The 12500-nt window shown below is 35.0% G+C and overlaps 1 protein-coding gene and 1 long non-coding RNA gene across 7 annotated transcripts in view; one reads left to right on the forward strand and one right to left on the reverse strand.

Moving 5' to 3' along the window:
- The window catches only part of LOC106872651 (acid phosphatase type 7), a 39886-nt gene that overhangs the window by 21994 nt on the left and 5392 nt on the right, over window positions 1-12500 (forward strand). Inside the window, exons 6-11 of one of the 6 annotated variants that reach the window (XM_089364331.1) lie at window positions 417-537; window positions 1596-1793; window positions 4440-4633; window positions 7496-7534; window positions 8676-8714; window positions 11550-11591. In XM_089364331.1, the coding sequence (XP_089220457.1) occupies window positions 417-537; window positions 1596-1793; window positions 4440-4633; window positions 7496-7534; window positions 8676-8714; window positions 11550-11591 (633 nt within the window). The remainder of the gene's footprint in view (window positions 1-416; window positions 538-1595; window positions 1794-4439; window positions 4634-7495; window positions 7535-8675; window positions 8715-11549; window positions 11592-12500) is intronic. The other 5 variants (XM_089364333.1, XM_089364332.1, XM_089364335.1 and 2 more) reach the window with 5 other exon arrangements.
- Window positions 5320-6607, reverse strand: LOC149132335 (uncharacterized). Its single transcript, XR_016244630.1, has 2 exons — window positions 6073-6607; window positions 5320-5887 (listed from the first exon to the last, which is right to left on the reverse strand). It is a non-coding gene; the product is annotated as an uncharacterized LOC149132335 (long non-coding RNA).

Raw genomic sequence — 12500 nt, forward strand, 5'->3', positions numbered from 1 at the left:
TCACACTCTCACACAGACATACATCTTTAACGCTACAATAAATATCTCTGTTATTCATATAATACGGTTGTGGTCTTTCATTACTGGTCATCTATGTTATCGTCGCATAACATATTATGTATATCATCTTCGATATATAATTGTGTGTTCGACCGTGTGACACGTTTAAATAAAAGGAGTCCTCTGTTTTTCCATTTGTCACCATTTCTCCTTTTTGAGTTCGCACGGTCGTCCCTTACAGATATATGATACTATACACTTTGATTAATTAGACCCACTCAACTGACAGATATATGAGTGTATTTTTTCCTGACTTTTGGACTCTAAGATGGCTTACACACACACACACACACACACACACACACACACACACAGATAGATAGATAGGTCTTGATGTATTTTATGTTTGTTTGCAGAGATTGATAATGAAACATTCGCTCAATATTGTTACCGTTTTTCCATGCCTGGAACCAGTTGGCCAATGAAGATGGATAAATTGTGGTACAGTTTTGATATCGGACCAATACATTTCATCAGGTTTGACACATTTTGAAAAAAATTATACTCATTTTCTTCAATTAATTGATTTTCTTTTCTTTTTTGTTACAGGATAAGGGAATGGCTTTTTTTTCTTTTTACTATTGTGAAAACTATCGTAAGAATTTGGAATGAATTATCAATGCAATGAATATTAGGATGCAATATCACTTCAAAATTGCTATTCTTGTGCTTAAATCAGAAACTATTACTAGCTATCGATTTAAAGCCGTATATGGTTGGAGTTTGGGTTTCCAGTCTGAAATACCCATCCTGTTTAGAATATTGAAATGCTGGAAGCTGTTGAGAGATGTGTACCTTCCATATTTTCAATGTCCTGTTTCTCTGGACATCAACACACTAAAGTTTCAACATCTTGCATCGGGGTTGATGAAATAAGTACCAGTTAAGTACTGGGGTCAATGTAATCGTCTAGTCACCCTCCTGCATAATTTCAGGCCTTGTCCCTATTGTAGAAAGAATTATTATTATTATTATTGTTAAAGTGATGAGCTGGCAGAATTGTAAACATAGTAAGCAAAAATGCTTAGCAACATCTCATTTGTCTTTATGTTCTGAGTTCAAATTCCACCGAGGTCAACTTTCCGTGTTGATAAAATAAGTACCATTTAAGCACTAGGATCAATGTAATTGACTTATTCCCTACCCTGAAATTTCTGGCCTTGGGCTAAAATTTGAAAACATTATTATTATTATTATTGTTATTGTTGTTGTTGTTGTTGTTGTTGTTGTTGGCATGGATGATGCCAGAATAAATAAAGAACTGGAGCAGATATGCCATTTAATATTTCATTCTTTTATTTATTATACGATATGTTCTATGTACCCCACGTTTTGTGTTGTCTGTCCTTGTGGTGTCCCCTCTTTTTTTCTCAGGCTTTATGCTTATAATAAAGAAAAATAGATAAAGAACTGGACAAAATATATTTTTGTTTGTTTGTTTGTTTTGTATATATTCTTCCTGCCACTTAGAATACAAAAATAAAAACATTGAATTTCGAATTAAATTAATTTTTTTTTTTTTCCTTTCTTTCCAGTTATTCCACAGAAGTATTCTTTATAAAAGACACCAAACATATTGCAACTCAGTCTGCTTGGCTGATAGATGACCTAGACAAAGCAAATAAACAGAGAAAAGACCATCCTTGGATTATAGCTGTTGGTCATCGCCCAATGTATTGTTCCAACAGCAATGATGATGATTGTACTTTGGAAAATTCCAAAGTTAAAGAGCAGTAAAGATCACTTTCTTTCTTTCTTTCTTTCTTTCTTTCTTTCCTTCCTTTATTGCTTTCTTCCATATATGTGTATGTAGGTATATGTATGTATGTATGTATGTGTGTATGTGTGTGTGTATATATGAGTACCTGTCAGTCTGTCTGTGGGATGGTCATGGCTAGAATCCCTTTGACCATAGATCTGCTCATTCAATATTGTTCAGTAGATCAGCAACAACAACAACCTCTCTAGACAATTTGTTGCTTGTATGAAAATCTCTCTTTGACATATTTGAAATTTTACCTGATTATATGACTTTCGAGAATAGCTTCTAAACCTGCTTCAAATTACACCCTACTTTCTTGAGAAAGGGAGAACATACTGAATAATGTTGTCCTAGATATTCAAAATAAGGTGAAAGGTCAAGTTTGGAACTCTTTACACCATAGATCTGCTATCCATAGCGACAACAAACTTCAAGTAGCATAACAATATCTCAAACACACACACACGTCTACACCATAGAAATCTATGGATGATTTAGTGAATCGCTAATGTGTATACATATAATTTATTTAGATAGCCATAAGCAAATGTGCAATAACAAGAAAAATTATAACTGTCATTAAATATGACTGAGGGTATTATAAACACCTACATTGCTAGAAATAAGAGCTAAATGCTCTGATTTGCTTACTGCTACCTAAAAACATTATTTGTATAGATATTAGTGATTCGCTAAATCATTTATAGATTTCTGTGGCGTAGTCATATATGCCGAGAGTGATTGTTGTCTGGAATCAGCCAAGTAGGCCAATCCCACAGCAAAAGCCAAAACTGGTCAATCAGTCTGGGAATATCTCACCTGCTGCTCTTCAGGCTATTACAGTCCCTGTCAGCATGTATGTATACAATTATATACTTTGACTGCAGCATTAGAGCATTTAGCTCTTATTTCTAGCAATCCCTCAGTCATATTTAATGAGGGTTATAGTTCTCCTGGTTGGTACACATTTCCTTACTATATATAATACAAAATTAATATGGGCAGCTGGGCACAATATAAACTGTATTATCGGCAAAATTTAGTCGTCACTAATTGTGACTGTATGTGCTACAAACACATTATATTGCTAGAAATAGCAGTTAAACCACTTATAGCTGCTAAAAAAGCACATTTATATATACTGACAAGGTATATGACTGCTCCATGAGCACATTGAAGTTAGAAGTGCAAGTTTCATCAAAATGGGTATTGTCAATAGTGTGCCTCCATTGCTTCCATGGAACAGCTAATTCTTTCTGTCAGTATCAACATAATTGCCATATGTATTTATGGCTGATTTAGTGAAATGCCAAATCATACAGCATAAGATTTATGTGGGCAGCTGGGTGCAATATAATCCATATAGGCAAGATTTAGTCATCACTAATTGTGACTGTATATGTTAGAAGTACTTATATTACTAGAAATAGCAGTTAAACTGCTTATAGCTGTGGATAAGTACATTTATATATACTGACAGGTTAGAAAACTTCCCCATGAACAAAGAACATACTGAATGGACAATACTGAATAATGTTGTCCTACATCCTCAAAATGGAATAGTCATGGGTGGTATGCCTCTGACCAAAAGTCTGTTTAATTTAATCTAACCTGGGACTAAATTGCTCTATCTGATCTATTGTGAGACTAAAATGGAGCTAGTCAGGTGTCACCTGACACTTCAGTACTTGCAGACAACCGCCATCAGGATTAAAATGCATTCACAGTCTAGACTGTATATTGATTGGTGAAAGTAAGGTGACCCAGTTGTAAAACAAAACATAAGAAGAAAAGAGCAGGGAAGATGTTAATATCTGAACCAACAGGGCCAGCAGCCTGTCAGGGAGAATGGTAACTCTGACAAAAGAAATGCAAAGCAGAGATCACTGTACAATCTTGTTGTCAGTAATTCCCCCAGTGCCAGTGACATTATAAACTGCACGAAGTCTATTTTATGAAAGGTGGAAAGTTTGCAGTCATTAGTGTTGGATAGAATGTTTTACAGTTTTTGGTTTGGTTGTCTGAGTTAAAATTCTTCCAAGTTAAATTTTGCATTTCCTTTTAGGGTTGATAAAAAAAAATAACCAGTGTAGGGTGATGGATTGACGTAGCTGTTTAGAGGGTCATATAGTTTGCTTTGTGCTAACTGTTCTTGTCCCTTGTATTCTGACAGTAATACTTACAATGAAATTGATACCAGCTGTTTTGGGTCTAAAGTAGCAGTCTTTCCCTTGGACCATATTAGCAACACAGGGAAGGATAACTTGCACGTAACACCAACAAACAATCTTCCACAATCTACCTTGCCCAGGCTTGCTTACACATTTACAGCTACATGGCCAATCTCGAGGGATGGAGGCTCTACAATGCTGTGTTGTGGTTTCTGATACAAAAGGTGTCAAGCTGTAAAAAAACATGACTTTGTCAATAACAGTTATTGCTGGTTGCTGTGCATACCAGATGACGAAGAGTTGCAACAGATAGCAAAACATTATGAGACCAGCCCAATAAAATATTTAATAAACTAATTAATAAATTATACATGTTCTCCATTTTTGTTTTCTTTTATTTGTTACTGATATTCTCTGAATGTGTTTTTTTTCTTTTTTTTTTCCAGCTTGGAGAACATATTCTACATTGCTGGTGTTGATCTAGTTTTTGAAGCTCATGAACATTCTTATGAACGTCTGTATCCTGTTTACAATGGTAAAGTGGTCAGTGAGAACTACACAGATGCTGCTGCACCAATCCATATTATAACAGGGGCTGCTGGCAGTAAATGGGGCCCAGATCCCATGGATAGGGATGCAGGTAAGCTGGAAAGAAGTTTGGGGTTGTCTTCTTTTCGTTTTTTGAAAAACAAAAAGATCATTTATTCACTGCCAGTAATTATTTTAATTATTTGATATTTTCATATATTTATTTTTTACGTGTCTCACTCATTGGACTGTGACCATGCTGGAGTACTGCTTTGAAGGGTTTTAGTTGAACGAATCACTATTTTTTTGGTGGTATTTATTCTATCGGTCTCTTTTGCCAAACTGTTAAGTCATGAGAGCTGAACACAAACCAGCACTAGTTGTCAAGCAGTGATGGGTACACACAGACACACACACACACATTTGACTAACTTCTTTTAGTTTCCTTCAACCGAATCCATTCACAAGACATTGGTTGGCTCAGAGCTATAGCAGAAAATACTTGCTGAAGTCACCATGCAGTGGGACTGAACCCAAAACCATGTGGCTGGGAAGCAAGCTTTTTGCCACCAAGCCATGCCTGTACCTGTATTGATTTTCTTTTTCTTTTTTAAATTTCAGCTTTTTAATGGAACTATTGTTACAAAGTAGTTTCTTCTTAACCCTCCAGTGGTGCGGTTCTGTATTTTTCATGTTTAGTGCAGTAGGGTATAGAGAACCTCACTCGTAGTTTTAGCTATTTTTAGTACTTTTTATTACTTTATGTGTTCTTAAGCAATAGTATTACCAAAAAACATATTCGGATATAATATATTTATTTAACATGTAAACAAAAACAAATGAGTAATCTTTGAAAATGAAGATCAAACAAAATAAAACTATTTTTTGGTGGGAAAAGTCGTTCCTTTCATATTTACAGTTTATTCATTGTTTGCACTATCATCCTCATCACTCTGGGCAAAGCCGTCAATGCAAATGTGCATAGCATGTAGCAAGCAGACTGGCTTATAGCACTTCTGGCAGCAATTTCTTGTCTTACAATCTTTTGACCTGGGGCACAATGAGCATCTTTGTATGGAATCTTCACAACGACATTTTGGAGGTAATTCCTCAGATGCTGAGAAATGTTGAATCTTACTTATCAAGTCTTTCCTCAAATATGGGTTTGTCTTGCAATGATGGATATGGTTCTCCACCAACTTGAAACCTTCGGTGCCTGAGAGCTGTTTGAGAGTTTGCCATAAATATATTGAATGCATTTATTCTTGCAACATTGAGTATGGTGTGGAAAACTGTATGATTTTGATTCTTCCATGTCTAATTCTCTCTCAATTTTTCCATTTATCTTTCGTAGTCCATTGTGAATCTGAAAGGAAAGAAGATTTCTCACTTTTATGACATTCAGAACCATCTAATAGCAAAAAAAAAAAAAAAAAAATGTTGGTCAGTTAACGATAATCTATAATTTTATGCAAGAAATAATCAGCCTTTCAGATATAAAAATAAATAAATAAAATAACAAACAATAAAGAAAAGGAAACAAAAATGTACCTGTTAATAAATAGTCCAGTGAATGGTATGGTGGGGTATGCACAACCCCAGACACAAATAATACGTGTGTACACTTCTCATCACTCAGCAGGTAACTGAGTGGAGTTAGGAATTAACTCAGTGGAGTGTGCCAAGAAATTACATGGATGGTAGGCACTAACACTTGCTGCCAAATGTAAGACACACATATACAAACATCACCTGGGGTATGAGATACTCCACTGCACCAATGGAGGGTTAAATTTACTTGAAGGTCCGTGTGTTCGTCTTCTGTCCCTGGCTGGGTTTCGTCTGTGTAACTCCTTGTTTGTATATGTAACAGTGGGGACCGCACGACAACGCACGATTTTAGTTAATCCGTTTTTCTTTTCTTACATAATATTTACACTCATAAGCCTTTTGTTAGTGACTAACACATTTACAATAAGGACTGCATACCATTTTGTCATTATTACCAGCACGATAAACATTTTCTGCCAAAGCTGAAGAGTCTCTTCTACTTATAAACAGTAAACGACATTAACGCAAGGGAGATAAATGAATAATTTACTTGAAAGATGTAAGGGAAGCTACTCTCGTTGCTAACGAGACACGTTTAAGCTCTGTTTCGTGGTTCATTTGGTACAGAGTCGCATAGAATTTCACTTCTCTTTAATTGACTATCGTCGACTGCAGAGTGATTCCCTTGTGTGTGGGAAAATTGTCTTGCGCGAAATAAGTCTGTGGTGCAAAAAAAGCTTGGGGCCATTCCTTTAAACTAGTTGTTCTCAACCATTTTTCTAACTAATTACCCTTTTGATTCCTTTTTTACTCAGGTGGATCCCCATAGCTATTCTATGTTTTAAAAACATCCTAATTAATAGGAATTGTATGAAAAAGATTGACGTAACTCTTCACAAAGGTAAATAGACAATAAGAAGAGTGTGATGAGATTGTAATAGATTATTTATTGGTTTGAACGATATTTCGACATCTTGTCTGTCCTTTTCAAGTTCAAAATATAAAATGAAGAAACACATAAGTTAAAAAATATAAGCATGGAAATCCTGCGTTCCCACTTTGACAGAATGACACCATCAGTCTTCAATTTTGCAACAGGCAAAAAAGAAAAAATAATATTTTTTTCTTTTTTGCCTGTTAAGTTGCGAGTATTCCTGTCTGGGAGTCATATTTTGGTAGAGAAATAGTAGCTTTGACTGCTATTTCTAATTTTCGGTGTGTGGTGAAGCAATTCTTACTGAACCCTAATTCTAATTATGTTTATATGAGTTTACCGATAATGGTTTTTTTAACACACCGAACTACTTGGTAAAATTACTATTTATTAATCAATTATTAATTTATACCCTATATCTGTAAGAATATATATATATATATATATATATATATATATATCCATGTTGGTATTTTTGTTGTTTTTCAGTTAATGTCACACATGAAGAATTTCTCCAGAACAATACTGGCAAGTTACTGATAACACTCACATTACCTCACATTACTCCGGAAAGCTTATTTTCTTTTATTATTATTATTATTATTATTATTTCAAATTTTGAAATTCTTCCATACCATTTTACCTTTCATGCTTGGTTTTTTTCTGTTACAAATTCTCCTCCACGTCATCACCATCATTTAAATCAAGCTCTTTTCTTTTTCTCTAAAATTCTTTTATTCTTTTTGTCTCGGGTGTCGGAATTTCTACAATTTTAATTTCATTTCATTGTTTCTTTAATTTTTGATTCATAAAAAGGTTTTAATTGACTTAATTTATAATTAATTTTATGTAATTAATTAACAATCAGTATCATTAATTCTAATTACATTTTCTGTTAACTACTTCTACATTCATTATGCATATATGATCACCTCTGCATGATCAGAAATCTATCTGACATTTTCTTTTATAAGAATTCCTTATTTTCACATATCTATTATCTGTGATCATGTTTTTCTTTTTCGTTCTTCAGTTATGTCTCTATTTATTGATTCAAGGACATTATCTCTCACCCTGTTTATCCTGGTCTTGTGAAATTTTATTTGGCACATTATAAAACAGTATTATTTGTATAATACTGTATTATATAATTTATCTGTCATCCAGTTAATTACCATCTATCTATCTTTAGGTACTTTTATGGGATACACTATTGTGGTAGACTGTCACCCTGTTTAACACCACCATCTAGCCCTTGAGTTCTTTAAACTCTAAATCAGGAATAAACAACTGTTGTCAAGAAGTGGGCCACATGAGACATGAGCCATCATCTGGCAGGCCACACTAATATAAACTTCAGGGTAGTTTTACTTTAGGCCTGCCATTCAGGGAGTTCTGTGGGTTGCAGGTTACCTATTACTGGTGTGAATGTTGCAAGCATTCATGGCTGGTCTCCATTCTAAGAATAATTTCCTCCTTTTCTTCCGTCACCAGTTTTGGTAGACCTGAGGCTATGTCACAAAGTAGGTTAAGCACTCTGGAGATGGAAACGATAATTAATAGGTGTACCCAGGTGGAATCATTTTAATATCACATAAATTTCACAAGAATAACCATGTCTCTTTCTCTCTCTACACACATATATATTGGTATTTTTGTTGTTTTTCAGTTAATGTAACTCACCAAGAATTACTCCAGAACCATACTGGCAAGTTATTGATAATATTCACATTACTCTGGAATGGGGTTTTTAAAAAAAATTTTTATCTGTTTCAAGTTCTGAAATTTTTCCACACCATTTTGGGTTTCTTCTACCTCACATCATCATCATCATCACCATCTAAAAACCTTTCTTTTTTCTCTTAAATTCTTGGGTCTGGGGATTTCTAGAATTCTTATTTAATTTCATTGTATCTTTAGTTTTTTTAATTTTCAAAAAGAATTTTAATTAACTTTTTGATTTATAATTAATTTTATATAATTAATTAACAATCAGTATCATTAATTCTAATGATATTTTTTGTTAGCTTCTTCTACATTCTTTTTGGTTATGGGCTTACCTCTACATGATCAGAAATACATCTGACATTTTATTTTATACCGATTCCTATTTTCACATATCCATCATCTGTGATTGTTTTTCTTCTTTGTCATTCTTCAGTTGTATCTCTTTTTATTGAATAATGGACATCATCTGTTATCTCTTTCTACCCTGTCCTTGGGAATCTTTCTGTGATACACTGCAGTATTCGAATTTATCTGTCATCCAGTTTATTACCATTACTTTATCATTAGGCACCTTTAAGGGGTACATTATTGTGATGGGAGGCTATCACCCTGTTTAACACTGCCATCTAGCCCTTGACTCCTTTAAACAGAGTCTAAATCAGGCATGAGCAACCATTTTCAAGAAGTGGGCTGCATGAAACAGAAATCATCATCTGGTGGGTTACAAAAATGAAAAATTTAACCCTTTAGCAGTCAAATTATTGTGCCACATGTGATGCTTATTTATTCACATTTTTAAACGTAATTATATTATAGCTTTGAAATTTTGATGATGTGATTGTATATTTTTGGTATGACATTTTACAGTAGATGTGAGAGGTCAAATCTGGCCAGTTTGAGCATAAAATATTTGGACCAGATTTTGCTGGTTTAAAAGCTAAAGGGTTAAGATAATTTTTCATTGGGCTTGCCATTCAGCAAGTTCCATGGGCTACAGGTTACCTATAACTGGTCTGAATGTTGCAAGCATTCATGGTTGGTCTCCAGTCTAAGAATAATTTTCGCCTTTTCTTCCTCACCAACCCCAGTGGGCCTTAGAATGTATCACATAGTAGGTGGAACATTATAAAGATAGGAAGGATAATTAATAGGTGTACTCAGGTAGACATTTTAATATCACATAAATTTCACTAAACTAACCATCTCTCTCTCTTCACACACTCATATGTGTGTGTGTGTGAATATATATATATATATATATATATATATATATATATATATATGGGAGAATGTACGAAAAAACAACAACAGACGAGGACAGGTGGTGTAAACAACAAAAGGATGTATTAGTATGACGCTCGGGAATACGGAAAGTCTTTAACGTTTCGAGCTACGCTCTTCAACAGAAAGAATACGGAGACAAGGAGAAAAACACGGAGAAAAAAAAAAAAAATCATCATCATCATCGTTTAACGTTCGCTTTCCATGCTAGCATGGGTTGGACGATTTGACTGAGGACTGGTGAACCGAATGGCTGCACCAGGCTCCAATCTGATTTTGCAGAGTTTCTACAGCTGGATGCCCTTCCTAACACCAACCACTCCAAGAGTGTAGTAGGTGCTTTTACGTGTCACCGGCATGAGGGCCTGTCAGGCGGTTCTGGCAATGGCCATGCTCAAAATGGTGTATTTTACGTGCCACCTGCACGGGAGCCACTCCAGCAGCACTGGCAACGACCTCGCTATACATATGAGTTGGACATAAGTGGTGCCATGATAGAATGCTTGAGACATTTGCTCACATCTACATAAGCAGGAAGGGCTTAAGAAATATTACTATCAGTGGAAAGCAACAGCAGCAATTAAGTTCATGAGAGAGGGAGAGAGGCAAGTAAAGTCCACAAAAATGACACATAGCTTGCTGCTTGGATCCCAATCATGGGATATAAAGGTGGACCTAGGAGAGAGACTGCAGTTTCCCCAGGTCATCCATGCAACCTTGAGGCCAGATGCGGTTCTGTGGGTTGAAAAGACCAAGAAAATTATTTTAACCGAGCTCACAGTCCTGTGGGAAGAGGAGTGTGATGAAGACCATGAATGGAAGCATGCCAAATATGAGAGCCTTCTGCAGGATTGCAGGGAGAAGGGATGGCAGGTATGGCTTTTTCTAGTCAAGGTTGGCTGTAGGGGGTTCTCTTGTCAGTTGGCATGGAGGATGCTTACAGCCATTGGAATGAGAAGAAAGGAGCGAAGGGAGGCTGTGTGCAGGATGAAAGAGGCAGCTGAATGAGCTTCTTGTTGGCTTTAGAGTAAGAGTGAGGAGTTAAGATGGATGCCAGGGGGAGATGAGGAGCAATGATTTGGCCACCTCTGCTGACCTACCTCTGCTGACCTACAGTTCAGGGTACATATTTTATCCCATTTGTCAAACTGCTAAGTTACAGCAGTGTAAACAAACCAACACCAATTGTCAAGTTATGGCAGCAGGGACACACACACATACACAACTGGCTTCTACACAGTTTCCATCTACCAAATTCACTCACAACGCTTTGGTTGACACCTGTCAAAGATTCCACTGAGTGGGACTAAACCCAAAACCATATAGTTACGAAGCAAGCTTCTTAACCACACAGCTATAAATAAGGAACTAGGGAGAGACAGACAGACATGGTTTTTCTATAGCATTTCCCAATAATTCCACAAGCTCATCTGATAAAAAGACCAAATTTCTCCAACATTCACAGCATGTCTTGTGTCTTCATAAAATTAATATTTCTCTCTCTATTTCGTTTTCTTTCATTTTATTATTTCAGTTGATAATAATTCCACATTTGAGGAAAATTTCAATAACACGGGCAAGTTTATTTAACTTTTGTGTTTCCCAGCATTTTTTTTTTACCATTTTTGATAACTCTTTCTTAATTTGGATTTTTTCACAAACCACAAACACAAACACATATATACATACACCCACACATACACACCCACATATATATATATATATATATATATATATATATATATATATATATATATATATATATATATATATATATATATATATATATTATATAGATATATATTATATAGATATATATCATATATAATATATATATGTATATATATATATATATATATATATATATATATATATATTACATGCATATAAGAAGGGATGACCACTAAGTGGACATCTGATATGCTAGAAAGAGATCATCAACGACCCAACCACAAAGAAAATAATATAAATATAAATTTGTATATATACATATACATATATATATTATATATATATATTATGTATGTATGTTATATATATTATATATATATATTACGTATATATTATATATAGTCTTTTACTCTTTTACTTGTTTCAGTCATTTGACTGCGGCCATGCTGGAGCACCGCCTTTAGTCGAGAAAATCGACCCCAGGACTTATTCTTTGTAAGCCTAGTACTTATTCTTTCGGTTTCTTTTTGCCGAACCGCTAAGTTACGGGGACGTAAACACACCAGCATCGGTTGTCAAGCGATAGTGGGGGGACAAACACAGACACACAAACACACACACACACACACACACACACACACACACATATATATATATATATATATATATATATATATATATATATATATATATATACATATATACAACGGGCTTCTTTCAGTTTCCGTCTACCAAATCCACTCACAAGGCTTTGGTCGGCCCGAGGCTATAGTAGAAGACACTTGCCCAAGGTGCCATGCAGTGGGACTGAACC

This window comes from Octopus bimaculoides, chromosome 16, assembly GCF_046866305.1.
Source record: "Octopus bimaculoides isolate indiv1 chromosome 16, ASM4686630v1, whole genome shotgun sequence".
In the NCBI taxonomy this organism is placed as follows: domain Eukaryota; kingdom Metazoa; phylum Mollusca; class Cephalopoda; order Octopoda; family Octopodidae; genus Octopus; species Octopus bimaculoides.